This window comes from Hemibagrus wyckioides, linkage group LG03, assembly GCF_019097595.1.
Source record: "Hemibagrus wyckioides isolate EC202008001 linkage group LG03, SWU_Hwy_1.0, whole genome shotgun sequence".
In the NCBI taxonomy this organism is placed as follows: Eukaryota; Metazoa; Chordata; class Actinopteri; order Siluriformes; family Bagridae; genus Hemibagrus; species Hemibagrus wyckioides.
In genome coordinates, this window is record NC_080712.1 from 26,557,232 (window position 1) to 26,576,642 (window position 19,411).

Genomic DNA, 19,411 nt, shown 5'->3' on the forward strand with positions numbered 1-19,411 from the left:
CACAGAATGTTAATCTGAATTCCACAGAATATTTGTAGCCCATGTTTGAGGCTCACAAACCTGACTGAATTACACCAGTTCTGTGAGGAGGAATGAGTAAAAAGTATTTTAAGAATCTTGTAGAAGGCATATCCAAGTGTTTGATTCAATTGAAGCCATTTAAAAGCAATACCAACTAATACCAAAGACTAAGGTGGTTTAATCAAATCATTGGGCTTTGTTTATCAAGCTGGATATAAAGAGATTTATTAATAAATCATTTGTACGCACATTTACGGGTGAAATAAGTATTGACCACGTCGACATTTTTCTCAGTAAATATATTTCTGAATGCATTATTAGCATGAAATTTTCACCAGATGTTGATAACCCATGCAATCCACACATGCAAAGAAATCAAACCACAGATGTCCATAAATTAAGATATGTGTAATAATGTGAAATGACACAGGGAAAACGTATTGAACATGCTTTAATTAATACTTTGTACAAAAGCCTTTGTTGGTAATGACAGCTTCAAGAAGCCACCGGTATGGCCTATATTTTGGCCCATTCTTCAAACAATCTTCAAGAAGGTTCTGTGGGGCTCTTATATGAACTCTGATCTTTGGTTCTTTCCATAGATTTTCAATTGGATTCCAGTCAGGTGATTGGCTGGGCCATTCTAGCAGCTTTATCTTCTTTCTCTAAAACCACTTGAGATTTTCCTTGGCTGTGTGTTTGGTATCATTGTCTTGCTAAAATGTCCACCCTCTTTTCATCTTCATCATCCTGGTAGATGGCAGCAGATTTTTTTTATTTGCTCTATTTATATGTCTCGGTACATTTTTCCATTCATCCTTCCTTCAATTATATAAAGTTTGCCAGTACCGTATGCTGAAAAACAGCCTCACACCATGATGTTCCCACCACCAAACTTCACTGCTGGTATGGTGTTTCTGGGCTGATGTGCAGTGCCATTTATTCGCCAAACATGGTGTGTATCATGGAATCCAGAGAGTTCAATTTTGGTCTCCCCTGACCAGATTATATTCTGACAGTATTTCACAGGCTTGTCCAATTGTTGTGCAGCAAACTTTGAATGAGCTTCAACAGGCTTTTTCTTCAGCAATAGAGTCTTGCATGGTGAGCATGAATACAGGACACGGCGGTTGAGTGCATTACTTACTTTGAAACTTTCAAGTGTTTCTGAAGCTCTCCAAAAGTGGTCCTTGTGCACAACTCTTCTGATAATTCTTTTCACTCCTCTGTCAGAAATTTTGCGAGGAGCACCTGGGTGTGGCCAGTTTATGGTGAAATAATGTTCTTTCCACTTCAGAATTATGGCCCCAACAGTGCTCACTGGAACATTCAGAAGTTTTGAAATCCTTCTATAACCGATGTCATCAGTATGTTTTGCAACAATAAGGTTGCGAAAGTCTTGAGAAAGCTCTTTGCTTTTATCCATCATGAAATGATTCTTGTGTGACACCTTGGTAATGAGAAACCTTTTTCTGCCATCACTTGGGACTGAACCAGTTGATATTAATTTGCACTGACAAATTAATTACTGAGTGATTTCAGCTGAAGTCTTGGCCTTTCATGCCTTTTTGCACCTCCCTTTCTTCATGTGTTCAATAATTTTTCCCTGTCATTTCACATGCCGGGAATTTTACAATTCATTTGCATTCATCTACATATGCACACGAGTAAGAATAAAATCAGTTTCCAAATGTTTTGTAAATGCAACATTGAGACATTTACTAAAAGATTGATGTGAGGCTCACTGTCCACAATTCATACATCATGTAACATGGTAGATCCAGGTTATAACAATTGCCACTAAACTCAGAGTAACACCAACCAAAATACAATAATAATAACAGTTCGGAATAACAGCTCAGAATGTATATGTGTAGATTTGCTGACATCAAGGCTGATTTATATATATACATTTGTGACAAAAAAACAAGAATAACTTACAAAGGAAAAGTTTAAAATTTGGGGAAGGATGCCCCCCGGTGTTGCAGTGGTGAATTTCCCATGACTGTTTCATCTCTAACCCTGTACTGCTGTTCAAATTGGTGCAAGAGAGCAAAACAACTTTTTGATCATTTTTGATCAATCATTCCATTCATCCTTTTATTTTATGAACCACTTACCCTACACACAGACTTGCAGGGAGCCTTGAGCCAACCCTAAGGAACTCAGGGCACAAGGAATTGGACAACCTAGACATGTTCCCAATCCATCGCAAGGGACAATTGTACACACACTTTAATTTAGAAATGCCAATCAGTCTACACCATATGTCCTTATATAGAAACCAGAGTATCTGAAGGAAACCCCTAGAGAACAGATATAACATGCACACAGGGTGGGTTTGGGAATCAAACTGCCATCCCCCAAACCAGTTGTACAAATCAGCCATAACATTACAACCACCCGACTAATATTATGTAGGTCCCCCTTGTGACATGAAAACAACGCTGACCCATCAAGGCATGGACTCCACAAGAGGTGTGCTGTAGTATCTGGCAACAAAACGTTAGCAGCAAATCTTTTAATTTTGGTAAGTTGTGAAGTAGGGACTCCATCGATCAGACTTGTATGTTCAGCACATCCTACAGAATAGGATATTTAGAGGCCAGGTCAACACCTTGAACTCTTTCTCATGTTTCTGTAACCATTCTTGAACAATTTTTGCAGCGTCAGCAGAGACCAGTGATATTACTGAATACTGTTCTCATGAAGGAGTGTATTTAGTCTGCAACAATGTTTAGGTTAGTGAAGTTATTACCTGCATGAATGCTGGGACCCAAGGTTTCCCAGCAGAACATTACCCAGAGCATCACAGTGCCTCCGCTGGTTTGCCTTCTTCCCATAATGCATCCTGGTGCCATTGCTTCCCCAGGTATCTGACTCACATGTACCTGGCCAAACACATGACATAAAAAAAAGGATGGTTCATCAAACCTAGCCACCTTCTTCTAGTGCTCTAGTTCCAGATCCAGTTCTAATGGCCAGCACATTTGCAAGGTGGTGGACACTAAACTACAAAGCCCTATATGTAGCAAGCTACAATGCACTGTATGTTCTGACATCTTAGCCAGCATTAACATTTACAGCAATTTGTGCTACAGCAGCTTTTCTGTGGGATCAGACCAGACCGGCTAGACTTTGCGTCACAAATGCATCAATGATCCTGTCACTGGTTCACCAGTTGTCCTTCCATGGGTCACTAGTACTAACCATGGCATGTTTTGGAGATGCTCTGATATCTAACCATCACAATATGGCCTTTGTCAAAGTATAAACTATAAAAACTGTTACAGTTATTAACTGTTAGAGGGGTAACATTACAGGACAGTTTGTCATTCTTTTCAATATACAGTACAAAGGGCATGATTATAGTTTTGTATCATTAATGAAAATATTGAACTGTTTTGAAGCTACAGTATGATACCAAACAAAGAAAGGAATCATACAGATCACACATTAAATGAATTATGGCAATGGAGGTAAAAATGAGAGTGGTAGTTCTGCTGTTGTATGTTAGTGTCATGTCTTTCTAATGTTAATAACTTTTATAGGTTTTGTGCACAGAACTTGCAGGCTAACACATACAGCTAAAAAAGGTTGGGCATGATTCAGCCTTACACACAACCACATACACACATACATACACTATATTGCCAAAAGTATTCGCTCACCTGCCTTGACTCGCATATGAACTTAAGTGACATCCCATTCCTAATCCATAGGGTTCAATATGACGTCGGTCCACCCTTTACAGCTATAACAGCTTCAACTCTTCTGGGAAGGCTGTCCACAAGGTTTAGGAGTGTGTTTATGGGAATTTTTGACCATTCTTCCAGAAGCGCATTTGTGAGGTCACACACTGATGTTGGACGAGAAGGCCTGGCTCTCAGTCTCCGCTCTAATTCATCCCAAAGGTGTTCTATCGGGTTGAGGTCAGGACTCTGTGCAGGCCAGTCAAGTTCATCCACACCAGACTCTGTCATCCATGTCTTTATGGACCTTGCTTTGGTCACTGGTGCACAGTCATGTTGGAAGAGGAAGGGGCCAGCTCCAAACTGTTCCCACAAAGTTGGGAGCATCGAATTGTCCAAAATGTCTTGGTATGCTGAAGCATTCAGAGTTCCTTTCACTGGAACTAAGGGGCCAAGCCCAGCTCCTGAAAAACAACCCCACACCATAATCCCCCCTCCACCAAACTTTACACTTGGCACAATGCAGTCAGACAAGTACCGTTCTCCTGGCAACCGCCAAACCCAGACTCGTCCATCAGATTGCCAGATGGAGAAGCGCGATTCGTCACTCCAGAGAACGCATCTCCACTGCTCTAGAGTCCAGTGGCGGCGTGCTTTACACCACTGCATCCGACGCTTTGCATTGCACTTGGTGATGTATGGCTTGGATGCAGCTACTGTTCTTGAGCTAATCTGAAGGCCACATGAAGTTTGGAGGTCTGTAGCGATTGACTCTGCAGAAAGTTGGCGACCTCTTCGCACTATGCGCCTCAGCATCCGCTGACCCCGCTCCGTCAGTTTACGTGGCCTACCACTTCGTGGCTGAGTTGCTGTCGTTCCCAAACACTTCCACGTTCTTATAATACAGCTGACAGTTGACTGTGGAATATTTAGGAGCGAGGAAATTTCACGACTGGATTTGTTGCACAGGTGGCATCCTATCACAGTTCCACGCTGGAATTCACTGAGCTCCTGAGAGCGACCCATTCTTTCACAAATGTTTGTAAAAACAGTCTGCATGCCTAGGTGCTTGATTTTATACACCTGTGGCCATGGAAGTGATTGGAACACCTGATTCTGATTATTTGGATGGGTGAGCGAATACTTTTGGCAATATAGTGTGTGTATATATATATATATATATATATATATATATATATATATATATATATATATATATATATATATATATATACACATACAGTATATATGTATATGTAGCAGCCGTTCCCTAATGATGCGACCTCGATGAGCTGGAGCATTGTCATACATGAAGATGAAATTAGGCCTGTATTGTTCATGCAGGGGCACAATGACTAGATTAATGATGTTATTCAGGTAGTATTGGCTTGTCACTGTACCATTCACAAGATGTAGGGCAGTTCTGTATTGAGTAGACACACCTGCCCAGACTGTAACACCACCACAACAGTGGCTGATGCATAGAGCTCTCCTTGACATCTCCAACATCGTTGGCGGCCATCATTTGTGCTCAACGTGAATCAACTTTCATCAGAGAACAGAGGCCTGGTGGTGTGGTCAGGTACCCTTGCAGACCCCTGTGTCTAGCACGCAGACCATGCTGATGTAAACGGTTTTGAATGGTCTGACGTGACACTTGGGTGCCTCTCACCTCCCTTAAATCTGCCTGGAGTTGAGTGGCATTCATCATCCGGTTCCGCAGGGCACTGTTCACAACGACGCAGTCATCAACGTGGGATGTGGCCAAAGGACGTCCACTTCTATGCCTTTCTGTGACTCTTCCAGTCTCTCTGTATCTCGGTCGCAACCTGCTGATGACACTCCTAGCTCAGTGGCCACTTCCCTCTGAGAACATCCTGTTTGAAGCCTCGCAATGATGAGGTTGTTGATCAATTGTTAGGTGTCTTGGTCTCATGTCAAAATGTGAACAGCATGATGAAGAGGACTGTTTAAATACCAATTCTAATTGAACCAGAACATTTATTGGTCAATTCATGGATCAAACACCAGTTGTGAATTTTGCCATTAAGCACCTTGTTAGAGAACAGTAAGTTAAGTTCAAGGTTATAGTGCATTTTAGGTGCATCCTGAAATTTCACCCAAAAGCCAAATATCCTTAACTTTTTGTGAGTAATTTATAATTATATTATATTAATATATATAATATATATAATATATATAAAAATAAATAAATATATATAGTAAAAATAGATAGCCAATTAACATTACTCTTAAGGCCAATTGTATGTATGAGATCAGATTCACTGGTTTCTCCACCAATAACAAGGCAACAAAAGTTGTTTCTCTTTTTTAAAAAAATACTCTTTATTTGGCCATGTAAATATTTACAATTTTTAACAAGGCACACAAATATTCATTTGATTAATACATTTAACAATTATAAAAACCAATAAAAATTTCTAATGTATCAGTGGAGAAGGCTGTTTGGTCCTCTCCCTTCTCTTTTTTTGGCATTCAGTACTTTATATACATGTGCTAGGACCACAGACACAGTGACCTACATCGCTTAACATAAAGGAACGTGAAAAACAAAAATTTCACATCATAAAAGATTTTTTTTTTTTTGAAATAAAAGATTTCTTTTTAAAAGGTGCAAATTGTGTTTCCTGAGTAACTGGAGCTCAGAGGCGACGGATGCTGCGTTTGCTGCGAGCGGATCCTGCTAAAGGGGTGTTCTGGCAGTGTGGTGATGCCTTTATTATGCCCCGCTGGCACTGGGTGGACCCGTGGTACGCAGACTGGCACAGCGAGCAGAAGTCAAAAGCACAGCTAGCGCGCAAACACACCGCCCTTTTCATGGCAGAGTCATAACGTGCAGGAGAACCGCAGAGACGGCAACTCCTCAAAGCCTCGTGCCCCTTTAGGGATTTTGTAGCCTGAAAGAAAACAAAACAGCTTGTTAGCTTGAGTGACCAGCAAATCACAAGAAATGCTGTTAAAACATCTGTAATACTTCCTGACCAAATCTGAGTTCAAGACTAAATTATGTACAATTTAGGATACCCAAGAACTCCTGCTTACATCATGAAATTCTGTAAAGCGACTAGGCTTGGCTGCGTTTCGCGTTTCCACCGTTTGGCTCTTCTTTGTTGGTTTGTGCCTTGGTGTTGAGGAAGCTACAGACTGCAGGCAAGAAAACACCACCCTGTCAAGGCCAGAGTCTCTGGATAAAGACCCTGTTGGCCTTCCTGTGTCCTGTATTCAAAAAAGAGTTCATGTGAGAAGAGACAACAAAGCGGCAGAATAAATAATCCTTGTGTTACATTTGACTGATCCTTCAAGATGAAATCCTCCTTACCCGTAGCATTTGCTCTGCCGCTCGGCACCTCTGAAGAGCTCTCGTGTCGTGGTGAATGATTTTCCGCCATGTCTTGCTCACTCTTTTACAGCTATAAAAGTAAACGTTTTCAATCACTACAGTTTCTCTTTTTTTTTATGGTTGCTATATATAGTATGCTTAGGACAAAAGCAAGTATGAGCCACAAAAGACCTACCTTATCAAGTCACAATCCCCAAGTAGGCATAAGATCCTACTCAGGATGTGCTTCATGTCTTTCTTCAACAGACCACAAATAATGTCCACATACTCCAGGCCCATCTTTGGGCCAATGACGTTGTGGAGGCCGGAGCGTTCAGCTACCTTATTAATGACAGTCCAGTCATAGCTTTGGCTTTCCTTGTAGGATTTTGCCAACTGTCTACATACCTCCTCCTGGAACTTCAGCACAGGAAGGCAACTAGATTTAGAGTCTGAATGAACTGGAGACAGTCTGCATTCCCTTTCCTCTGTGCACCTCTGCGGAGTCTCTGTACAATGCGTGTCGCCATCATAGTGCTCAAGTTGGCTGTTGTGAAGAGAGAGGTAGCCGCTGTCTTCTGAGAGACTGTGGCTGCTCAGGAGAAGCTCGTCGTCCGACAGCAGCACGTCTACAGAACCGGGTTTGTCCTTGCAGTTTTCTTTGTTATGAGGCCCTTTGGGGTCGCGGTCCAGGTGCGGTGAGGAGATGGAGGAAGACACACAGAAAGATGGCGCGCTTTGTTTCAGTCCTTTTAACTCGGCGCTCTTTTCCGTTTCAGCTTTCTCTGCTGGAGCTCTGCTGCGGGTCAGGCACTTCATGGCTATGCCTTTTAATGTTTGGTCAGCTCAACACTAGAAAGCAAACGAGAGAATATTTGAGCGAAAGAATATTTGATTATTTACTTTAAATAAAATAAATAAATAACCCACAAATATCACATGAAACACAATACAAAAAGTCATTCAACGGGCTGCCACAACTAAGTCACTTTCCTCATTTTATTTTTGCTACTGACCCATCAATATAAACACGTGACATTTATTTGACCAAACTTATGAGACCTTATAACCTTTACTTGGCAACATGCGTAAAGTGACATTAACATTACTTAAACCTCAAATAAGACCAGATACAGAATTTCCCCGTTATTGCAAACATGGCTGTTATTTATTGGTAATTTCAAAAACACAACTGATTCATTTTTTAAATGTTTTACCAGGAGATATTTCAGTTTGCGCGCCTAAGGCGGCTAACATGGTAGCCACATCACCGAGCTAGCTGGTTAAGTCGCCCTGCTGGACAAATTAAAAGGCTAACTTGGCGCATTAGCTTCGCGTTTATTGGCGGGGTTTAGCAAAGGACCAGACCACAACTCCCAAAATATAAAACAGTTTTCTTTCAAATTTATATAGAAATATAGAAATCTAAATAACACACATGCCTTGTTGCTATGGGCATAGTAAGTTAACTATATATATAGATATTCGTGGTTAAACTAGCCGGCGTCACCCTTATCATTCTTCAGCTGCAGTACACTAATATACAGGGTAAACGCCAACAAAACATGCAGTATAGTAGTATACCTTACCTCTAAAATAATGCTCCAGGTTTTATATATTTTTTAAAAAGCGAGGCTTGGAAATGTATAGCCTTTTCTTTTCCCCGGATTATTGTGTTCTATCCCAACATAGTCAGTTTACGCGGTCAAATCCAGACACCATTGACTAATGAAAGCAGAGGGGGAAAAAGCGCCAGTTATTACATCGTTTGAATTTCGCGTCAAAAACGCGCTCACCAATCAGAGCCCAACAAAGTACCTTTAACCGCCTTGTAGCCAATAGGAGTTTCCGCTGCAAATTACACTACCAGTATTACGCCAAGTCCCGCCTCTGCTGCGCTGCTATTGGCTACAAGCTCGTTCTCGCAGGGAGTCCCCCAATTGGAGTCATCAGTCGCCAGGGTTGGGATGGCTCTAGCCACTGCTGACGCAGGAGGTGGGATTTGTATAAATTCTTGTGGTAAAAAAATAAGAAACAATACGCATACTAGGAGGAAAGAAATGGCGCGTAGCTATGACGTAGATGACAGAAACGGCGCCTTTATTAAATTGATTAAAATAAAAAATATATATATATTTTAAGGTTCATGTTTTTTATTTAGTGTTATATACGTTTGCAACTATGTCTTGGTATCATATGGCTTTTTTTTTGTAAAATCAAGGCTACAAAATCAGAGCATTACATTATTTTCGGCTCTGTAGTGAACTCCAGGGGATCACCTTTCTTAAACAGCTGGAGCTCTGAAGGTCTAACAATAGCTGAAAGACATTACAGATGTTTTAAATGTCTTTTTGCTATTGTTAGACATACAGAACTAGGCATGAATTAAAGTTAAGAGCCATTACTAAGGCATTTCACACCTCAAGCTGGAATGTAGAAAGTGCTTGATAAAGCTTTCCCCGCTTAGAATAGGTTTTCTATGTTTCCTCACACCTTGTAAGAAAACTACAGACTGGCCAATGGGTTATAGTCCATAGGGTCACCCCCACACAGCTTACCCAGCGCCACTTAGTCTGACGGTTAACATGACAAAGGACAGTTCACATACACAAGACCCTGGGCCTGTTGTTGAGCTGTCTTACTCAATCTGAATTATTTAGCTAAACTGGCTTTACTGGATTTATATGGTTCCAAGAATTTATAATGCTTTGGCTGCTTGCTTCTGTTTTTTGGTGATATATGATTAATTACTCTGGATTCCATGGAACATTCAAATAGCATGCTCATTTTAAAAATACAGTAATCTACTACATATAATCTACTAGTAATCTATAGAAATCTAAAATCTGGGTAATCAGGTCACTCCAGATTCAAATTTTCAGGAATTTTCAAGCTGACTTCAGTTCAGCGAAGTTCCTTTAGCTCCAGGACCAAGCTTCATATAATTGAACATTAAATTCCAGCTTTTTTATTCAAGAAACCTCTGGGGGAGATTTATAAAGTCACAGTTTAGTGTTGTCAGTGCCATCCTTTGTGCAAAAGCTAGAGATCTTTTGTAGAAATAAATGCATACAGATATATAGGAGAGTATTTACAAAAAGCCTGAGGAATATCCGTTAAGTATTGAAGCTCAGTAACAATCAAGCAATGTGCTTAAAAGAAAGGATTTATTCATTATTTTAAATTAATGCCATATACAATTCTTGATCTCAGTTATTGACCTTCAACAATGTCCATGAGAGCTTCCTGTTCTGAAAACTGCTGCAAAGACATGCTCATCTCGTCCAGCAGCTCCTCCCCTAATAAAAATCCGTGTACATCATGCAGCGTTTTCCCGATCCGGTGGTCAGTGACCCGATCTTGTGCAAAGTTGTAAGTCCGTATTTTTTCTGATCTGCCTTTGGTGCCAATCTGTTACAACAAAAGGGTGAAGAAATATATATTAAAAAAGTCAAGACTTTGGATTTCACCAGACAGTTAACATTTTTGTTTATTGCAACAATCTGATCTGTTCTGAAATATGCGCCGGATGTGTTTGTGACCTAAAAAATGCAAACATTTCAGATTTATACATGACTGCGTTTTTGTGTCAGTGAGGTTTACAACTGCCCTTTGTTCTGTTCTAGGAAATACTTTAAATATTTCTTTAACTTCCTAATGAGGCATGTTGGGAAATTTAGGCCTAATGTACATTTCTGTTCACCTGACTCTGGAAAACTTGCATCCAGATGTTTCCTAACTGTGCCTGCCAACATAATTGTGCAAAATGTCATTGTGTACACTAGGGGGCAGTGTCAGTTATACATATCCGGATAACAAACCAAAAGAAAGTCTGAGGCATACTTGTAGCAGATGATGGATAGAAGCAATATATTGCATGTGTAAAAAGAATAATTTAGTGTTAAAACTAAATTTAAGGTTAACCATTTAAAAAATAACAGATGTTTAAACTGCCCACTGTTCTTCAAAATAATCCTCCATGCCCTGCAAATTATTTGCTTTTCCAACATCTGCATATATGACCTTTTCCAACAGTGACAATATGATGTTGAGATCCATCTGTTCACATTGTGGGACTCCTACACACCTATTACAACTGGTGCTCATGAAGACAACACAATACATTAAGAGCCAGGGGGTGTAAACTTTTGCACAGTATTATTAGGACGTTTCTGAAAAAATGGATTCTCATAATGTTACACCTCTTCTACCAACCAATCCTTAAGCCGCTTCCTTGTGCTTTTGTGTGTTTTGATTTAGACAATAAAAAGAACTGTTTTGAGTTCTTGTTGCTAGGGCTAAATTTTTAAGTAAGTAAGTAAATAAATAAATAAAATAAAATAAAATCCCAGGGCAAATCCATCAGATCCGATTATAATTATTTAGAAAATATTATACTCAACATATTTAGAAAATATTTGAGTGAAATGATTTGATTCTTCCATCCAGTTGATTTGTGATTCATTGATTCATTCAGATTTGTTCGCCAATTTGTTCTGCTGCATGCTTTGCCTAAAAGTATACAGTCCAGTCATGCTGCTATGTAAGACGGAGACAACTTAAACAGTTTAAAATAATCTTGAGTATCAATAAATGCTTGCATGTCTTGTACGAGTTCAGTAACCAGTTTCACATGCAGTCCAAAACAGTCTACTACTGCATGCACTGATACACGAAAATCTCCAGCACTTTTTTCAAACCTGATATCTTTTGGACAATTATGAAAATCTAAGTATGGAAATTCAGTGCTTTGGTTTGTACATTTTAGGTTTGTGATACTGATCGATACTGAATCGTTGTGTGAACAAAACAAGTGGACAGTGTACCTGGAGTTTGCGGGCCTGGTATCTCTTACTCGTCTCCTCTTCCAGCTTTGCGCTGTATAGCTTGGCCCGTAACACCTTCATGGCTTTCTCTTTGTTTTTGATCTGGGATCGCTCCTGCTGACACTCAGACACTGTGCCTGCAATTCCAGCAACATTTACCATCAATACTCAAGATTTTCATTTGTCACATAACAGATATATGAAGTATACTAGGCCTGCTCCTCCTTAGACTGTGGATACAACAAAACAACATCTAACATTTAAAAAAGAATTAATTGAATAAAAATAAACAGAGGAAGAAATGAGTAGTACTAGAATATGATGTGCAATATGTTGCATGATGTGCGATTATGTTACACTCTTAGTTCCACTAAGAGCAACATATTGCATACAACCACCAGAATTATCTGACCATTATAGGAAGAAGTTTAAGAAATAACTGACCTGTTGGTAAATGGACGATCCGAACAGCACTGTCAGTTGTGTTAACATGTTGTCCTCCAGCTCCACTGGCTCTTTTCGTTTCAATCCTCAAGTCTTTGGGGTTAATAGTGAAAGAGATCTGGGAAAGTATAGCAAATTAATAATAATGTGAGTGTATTTTTTCATATCAGCATGAATTAAAAACCCAGCACCTTTATATCAAGCCACAAAAAAGTGTCCTCATACAAAGAAAACACTTTCTTTTCTAAACCCGCTGGCTGTTTAGGGGCATTGCTTGGGTAATAATATATACAGTATGTGCAGTTTTCATCACACCTCTGCAGGCTGTGGCAGTATTGCCACCGTCATAGTGCTGGTGTGCATGCGGCCTTGCTTCTCTGTCTTCGGTATTCTTTGGACCCGATGGACGCCTGCTTCAAACTTCATCTTCTTATAGCTCAGTGGGCCACTGATGCTGGCTGAGGCATGTCGTACACCCCCTGAGTTTAACAAGCAAAAGCATTAGGGTGCACTTATTCTAGCTCACAATAATACTAAATGGAATGAACAAAGACGGACCTATATCACTTGGCATGTATTCCAGCATGTCAAAGCCCCAGCCGTGGAAAGCAGCATAATTCTGATACATGTCAAATATCTCTGCGGTAAAAAGCATGGCCTCTTGACCTCCAATCCCAGCGGTGACCTCTAGGACCAGATCGCTCATGTCTGATTCTTCCTCGGGGATAAGAAGAGAGAAAATCTATATAAATAATAATAAAAAATAAGAACAACATGGATGATTTTTAGTGTTTGAAGCATAGATATTATATAGTTATATAGTATTATATATTATATAAGTTATATTCTTAATAATAGTTGCTTCTAATAACCGACTGTTTACAACCGTGGTGAGCAGAAAAGCATCTCACAATGCACTGCATGTTAAACCTACAGGCAGATGAACAACAGTGACAGAAAACCCACATGAGGTTTCACTCCTATCAGGCTTGAGACAGGAGTCTACATTAAGCACAGGGTTACTGAAACTGGTCATGTTTCAGCTCTTCAATCATTCAGTTTCAGTAAGCCTTACGGTCAGTTCAAGCCAGTCTGGCCATTCTTCTGAGCTCTCTCATCAACCCACTGGCTTTTCTACCCACATAAAAGAATGTCTTTTGCACAATTCTGGGTAAACTCTAGAGACTCCAGAGTGTGAAAACGCCTGTTGAACAGCAGTTTCTGAAATACTCAAACCATCCCGTCTGGCAGCAACAAGCACATTGAGATCACATTTTCCCTGTTCTGGTCTTTGATGTGAACAGTAACTGAAGCTATTGACCTGTATCTGCATGACTGTATATTCTGTGATGCTACCACTGACTGGCTGATTAGATAATAGTGATGGGAAGTTTGGATCATTTTACTGATTTGGTTCTTTGAATCTCGTTCAGCAAAATGAACAAATATTTTTTCGAGTCATTTCGTTCATTTTGTTCACTTCAGCAGAATGTAATTAAAATGTTACATGTTAATTCCCTAACACATCTACTTACGCACATATTGATCACATTTCGAATAAGAAAGAACTGTCATATTATAAGTAATAGCTTACCTGTGTCTTGAGGCTATGCAGTCTGTTACTTCATCACCTCACCTCCGGTTTTTTTGGGTCGAATTCGTTCGTTCTTTTGTCACGTAACATCCTAAACTAAGCTATGCCATGCCATCTTCTGTATACCCAACAGAATGATTCATCTCCCGCGCCTTCGGTTCGAATCAGTTTGTTCATCAAGTGACAGCCCTGTATGGCAACGCAGTCTGAGCCGGAAACAGAAAAGATTAGTTCACCTTTCGAGTCTTCGGGTTCGATTCATTCATTCATCACCTGACAGCCCCGTATGCTAAGGCAATGCAGTCTGGGCCGGAAACAGAAAAGATTAGTTTACATAACAAGTCTTTGGATTCATATTGTTCGTTCCTGTAATGTGACTGCTTCCCGTCTCAGTATCTTATGACAAATACAATATTACATTAATATTATTGACTTTATAAGGTATTAAATTATAAAACTATAAGATATCATAAAATTATCAAAATATTTGTGCAATAAACATTTTCTGAAAAATAATAATTGTCAGTCTCCTTTTTTATTGTTTAATATTTCTTGAGTATATGTGTGGTGTGTGAGGGTTTTTAAAAAAAATAAAAAATAATAAATAAATAAATCAATCAATCAATCAATCAATCCACATTTTACTTGGAAATGCTAATTTGCTGTTTTGTCTTTATCTGTAAACAAATACTACTTATTAAAATAAACTAAACCTGCAAACATAAAGTACCTATTGTTTATTTTGCCACCAATTGTGCATTTGCTGGTATAATACTGATAACTCAAACTCCTAAATGACAGGGGCATAACATAAAAGCAAATAACACTATTAATGTGAATAATTAATATTAGTTTCATATATTAAGGTTAGGTTTAGGTCAGATTCTATATTATTAAATAACTGCATATGGATTAAAAAAACAACACTCAGATTTATGCATGAATTTATACATTTCTATTTTCTACACTGCAGGGTTAGCTGATGTTTATTCAGATAAATAATACAAAGAATAAATAAACAGTAAGTTAATAAATAAAATAAAATAAAATAAAAAGTAAGTAGATAAATAAGAAAGAAAGAAAGCAAGAATGATTTTCCTTAATGAAGTTTAAAGCATTAACCAACTCTTTATTAAAACATTTAGTGTTATGGAAAAGAACCATAATGACAGATATTCACACATTTATAGTCTGTAGGAAATAAAAAGCTATAATGCATCACGTAACAGTAAGAGTAAAAAAAAAAACTGTAAGGATGTTTGAGAATGAACTCATTTCTGTATCCAATAAAGCGGTCATGTCACGGTACAAACCCGAAGACTCGATAGACGAACTAATCTTTTCTGTTTCCGGCTCAGACTGCATTGTATTAGCATACGGGGCTGTCACGTGATGAACGAATGACTCGAACCCGAGGACTCGAAAGGTGAACGAATCTTTTCTGTTCACTGATCGTCTTATGCGATGTTGCGCATGCGCAGTCAACACAAAATGAACGACTCACTCCCCGAGACGACTCGATGTTCTCGAGTCATGGGAAAGATTCGTTCAAAATGAACGACACATCACTATTAGATAATTGCATGAAGATGCACAGGTGTTGCAAGACATTGCTATCAAAAGACTTTATCTGACAGTATGAATATCTGCTTGTGGTATAAAGTCGACCTACCGTTTGTTTAATTTCTTGAATGGCTGCCAGGCAGTGCTGCTTTTCTGTCTCTGCAAGCTCGCGCAAGTCAGGGTCATTTTCTAGAATGATAAAGATGACAGACAGGTAAGCATCACTTCAGCTGGCACTTTCCAACCAAAATACCTGAAGGCCCATTTCTACCTTTCAGTAATGACTCGGTCTCTTCCAAATCCCTTTGTTTTTCTTCCAGCTCCTTGATTTTTTGGACTAGAGGATCTAAAGCAGTCACCCTTGTCCTTTTTGCTCTCACCTCCTCATCGTCTGCTTGTAGGTGTGCGGAGTTCACAGCACGCAGACACTCGTTATACTCCGTTTCCACTGTCCTCAAGTAGTCCTGCAGGGATTTTCTGGAAAACATCTCATCCGCCGTCATGATTCTTGCGATCATGGCTGAGTTTGTTGTATGGAAGTCTCTGTGGCATCTCCAGGGTCGGTAAATTGGAGTTGCACGTGCACGGTTGAGCGGCAGGTTTCGATGCTCGCGATGAGACAAAGTACGAATTGCCGGTCTCGTGCGCTTTCCTATTGAATTAAACACTGCGCATCTGAGCAGTTGCTTAGTGAAACAGGCCACAGACATGATGGGAAAGTTGTTTTTAATCACGTTAACTGTTTATACCACATACTAGGACATATACAACCCCTAACTAACCTACCATGCTTTCAGGACGACAACAATCCGGTCACGTTCTTACTTCCTTGTTAGACGTATTTCAAATTAAAAGTCTCTGTTTTATGGCCGGGATGAATAACATTTATTTATCGTTTATTTATTGACGGTAGTTCTCATGCTGTATTCACGAGAAATATGAAGTTTGAACGGTTTTCCACCTAACAAAATATAAACTTCCTAGGAGGACTTGTGACGTCAATTCAACATATTAAAAAAAATAAATAAATAAAAAATAGTAGCATGATATAAGCATTATCATTTCGGCGTTATTATTAGTGACTTATTCCATTAATTAAAAAAAATTAAGCACATAATAATAATAATAATAATAATAATAGCTGTTTTAGTAGAAAATTTACAATTAGACAGTTTGAGTGAAAGCTGAAATGTTTGAAGTTGGAGGTTCCTAGATGGAAATTTTGCGTTCACATGGGTCTTGAAGGCAGCATGAGAAGAATCAGCTGTGTTGTGCTCGAGCAGGTGAAAATGTGCAGGGAAAGGTGCACTTTTTTAATTCAAAGCACGTCATATTTCATATAATAGTGGCTCAGTCCTGAACTCATGGTATTGTCTGTGTGGAGAATCGCATGTTCTCCCTGGTTTCTCTGTTTTCTCTGTCCAGATTGGACTGAAGATTTCCAGCCCAACTACAGCTTAAAACCCTCTACAGCTTAAACCCATTAAAAAAAAATACCAGCCCAAAATGCACACTGTTATAACTAATACAATAACAAACAGTTATAACAGTTAATAACTTTGTGATATCGGCTTAACGAGTAGAACGATTACAACAACCCGCTAATCAAGACTGAAGTCTGACTGGACAGGACTCTCCTGAACCTTATTGGCTAAACTGAACCATATAATTAAAACGTCAACATTACATATTACACTTATTTAATCGTTTGAATAGAAAATTAATAAAATATCATGTTTATAGTCAAAAATAAAAATCCGCCAGTTGCATTAAAAAAACACCCCAGATTTTATCAACCCGCCCAATGCACTTTTTCCCGGTGAGACGTGACCAAAGGTAGCCCAATTGGGCGGAAACGCGCCCAATCTGGCAACACTGCTTGTGAAGTCGGCGTCTCAGGCTTCTGATTGGCCAACATGGCTTTACGGTTGAGATTATATTGCCACCTCTTGGTTTTGCATGCTCTGGACAGCGCTTCAGACCACGTTTTTGCGTTTTCACGTGGACGAGATTTTTTTTTTAAACGAAGGAGGAAAAACTCTTTTTTAAAAATACCCGTGTACGTGTGGCCTAGGCCTAAAAGGGTCGTTGACCGGAAGATCAGGGTTCAAGCCCCAGCACCCCTAAACTGCCACCAGGGGTGCTGCATCATGACTGCATCAAGGATGGGATATGCGAAGAAAGAATTTCAGTGTGCAGTAATGTATATGTGACAAATAAAGGCAACTTAACATACACTATGTCACTGTCACTGTGGTGCTGAGAATAATCTATTTCCCAAATCATATTTGGTCAGTGATGGGCTTAAGTTGGACCATAAGTGCAGGTTTGATTAAACCAACCTTATGTTTTTTGTGGTAGTGGTGAGTCTTAAGGCATCTGATTTTATAGGACATCTTCAGTGTATCAAGGTGAGATTATCAACAACAGCATGAGACTAATCATAATGCAGAAAACTGACAAAACAAAAGAAGCAGAGCAAAAGAACAGCATCAGGACCAGTTCTAGCTATTCTGGCTTTTACTGTTTGTTTCCAATTGCACAAATATTTCTCTAAGTGTTTAAGTTGAAGTAGGTGTATTATCTAAGCACGACAATGCCCCAAAGTAAAATCATTGAAGACATGGTTTACCAAGCTTGCACTGGAAGAACTTAAGCACCCTTAATTTAGTTTTTACATTTCCATTAATTGTGTTTTGCAGATGCTGTTTGCCAGAGTGCCTATTCATCTTTGGGACACAGACTAAGAATAATATATGATGAAATTCTTTTTGGTGTAAAAAAAAGATTCTAGATGTCTAGAGGAGGTTTATTATACCACCTAGTTGCCATAACTGAGAACAGTCCTTGAAGTGTCCTTGTACCGTGAGATATGGTGCGTTTATTCGAGCAGCGCTAGAGGATTAGAGAGAGTGTGATGCAGTGCGGGGTGTGATCGGTGGTTTGAGGTAAGTGGGTGCTGATCTCTTTTTGGCTTTGTAGGCAAGCATGATTGTTGTAAAATCATGCGGGATGGAGCATAGCAATGATGTTGTGTGGGAGAATTTAGTAAGGCTGAGTCATGCAGCTGCATTCTGGATCAGTTACAGAGGTTGAATTTGGCTCAGAGATGGACTCGCTAGGAGCAAGTTGCAGTAATCCAGTCTCAAAATGACAAGGGACTGAAGTGGCTTGTGTGGATAGAAATGAACGAAACTGATGTAAAAGAGAAATGTAGTAGTGAGAGGAAAAGGACAGTTGATTATCTGTAGTTACCCCAGGGTTGCAAGCAGTGACTGAATGTGAGATCAGAGAGTTGTCAAGAATAGATAATAGAGGAGTAGAGAGTCAGGATTAGTTCTGCATTTCTGGTTTCTAATGTTTGTTTCCAAATGTACAAAAATAGTTCTAAGGGTTTAAGTTGGTGTATTATCTAATATATTGGCACAATATATATATTTTTTCTAATATATTATGTTGTTGGTCTTGTTGTCGTCCTTCAGCTGCTCCCTATTCAGGGTCGCTACTGCGGATCATTCGATCCACATATATTTGATTTGGCACAGGTTTTACGACAGATACCTTTCCCGACACAACCCTCCCATTTTACCTGGGTTTGGGTGAGTTAACACTTCAGCAGCTGGGTTGGTTCCCTGCCTAAGATTCAAACAGGACATGGCAGTGAGAGTGTGGAATCTTGTCACTGGACCATCAGGAAAGTATACTGGAACACACTCTAATTTAGAAAAAGACTATATTATGAGACATGGTTCTCATGTGTTACCTGTCATTCGAAACATATAGTATTACTTTCACACAGCTAATTCACAATATATCACTGCCTGGTTTGGGAACTGCACCATCTCGGATCACAAGACCCTTCAGCAGATAGTGAGGACAGCTGAAAAGATCATTGGAGACTCTCTCCCCTTTATCACGGACATTTACACCA

General features: G+C 39.4%; 2 protein-coding genes across 5 annotated transcripts; both read right to left on the reverse strand.

Annotated features, from left to right (window-relative positions):
* Positions 1 to 6,052: 6,052 nt before the first annotated feature.
* fbxo5 (F-box protein 5) lies at positions 6,053 to 8,800 on the reverse strand. Its single transcript, XM_058379980.1, has 5 exons — positions 8,643 to 8,800; positions 7,250 to 7,905; positions 7,054 to 7,144; positions 6,777 to 6,950; positions 6,053 to 6,631 (listed from the first exon to the last, which is right to left on the reverse strand). Exons 2-5 carry the CDS (start codon positions 7,870 to 7,872, stop codon positions 6,377 to 6,379), a joined length of 1,143 nt encoding a protein of 380 aa, XP_058235963.1. The 5' UTR covers positions 7,873 to 7,905; positions 8,643 to 8,800; the 3' UTR covers positions 6,053 to 6,376.
* A 1,352-nt stretch (positions 8,801 to 10,152) lies between these two features.
* mtrf1l (mitochondrial translational release factor 1-like) lies at positions 10,153 to 16,190 on the reverse strand. Of its 4 annotated transcripts, none has more exons than XM_058386677.1 (7): positions 15,752 to 16,190; positions 15,590 to 15,669; positions 12,882 to 13,065; positions 12,639 to 12,802; positions 12,324 to 12,441; positions 11,880 to 12,016; positions 10,153 to 10,464 (listed from the first exon to the last, which is right to left on the reverse strand). In XM_058386677.1, the coding sequence occupies exons 1-7, from the start codon at positions 16,188 to 16,190 to the stop codon at positions 10,267 to 10,269; spliced, it is 1,320 nt and encodes a 439-aa protein (XP_058242660.1). In that variant the 3' UTR covers positions 10,153 to 10,266. The 4 variants fall into 4 exon arrangements, with proteins under 4 accessions (XP_058242660.1, XP_058242662.1, XP_058242663.1 ...); XM_058386679.1 differs by having other exon boundaries at positions 10,167 to 10,464; positions 12,882 to 13,037; positions 15,752 to 15,792; XM_058386680.1 differs by lacking the exon at positions 15,752 to 16,190 and adding an exon at positions 13,918 to 14,123 and having other exon boundaries at positions 10,167 to 10,464; positions 12,882 to 13,037; positions 15,590 to 15,668.
* Between the last annotated feature and the right edge of the window lie 3,221 nt (positions 16,191 to 19,411).

Coding starts and splice junctions, on each gene's coding strand:
- fbxo5 (XM_058379980.1), bottom strand. CDS start 7,872: ATGAAGTGCCTGACCCGCAGCAGAGCTCCAGCAGAGAAAGCTGAAACG. Junction 6,951..7,053: donor CGGCAGAGCAAATGCTACGG/GTAAGGAGGATT, acceptor TTTTGAATACAG/GACACAGGAAGGCCAACAGG. Junction 6,632..6,776: donor GCTTTACAGAATTTCATGAT/GTAAGCAGGAGT, acceptor GTTTTCTTTCAG/GCTACAAAATCCCTAAAGGG.
- mtrf1l (XM_058386677.1), bottom strand. CDS start 16,190: ATGTCTGTGGCCTGTTTCACTAAGCAACTGCTCAGATGCGCAGTGTTT. Junction 13,066..15,589: donor TTCAAGAAATTAAACAAACG/GTAGGTCGACTT, acceptor TTATTTATATAG/ATTTTCTCTCTTCTTATCCC. Junction 12,803..12,881: donor ATACATGCCAAGTGATATAG/GTCCGTCTTTGT, acceptor TGTTAAACTCAG/GGGGTGTACGACATGCCTCA.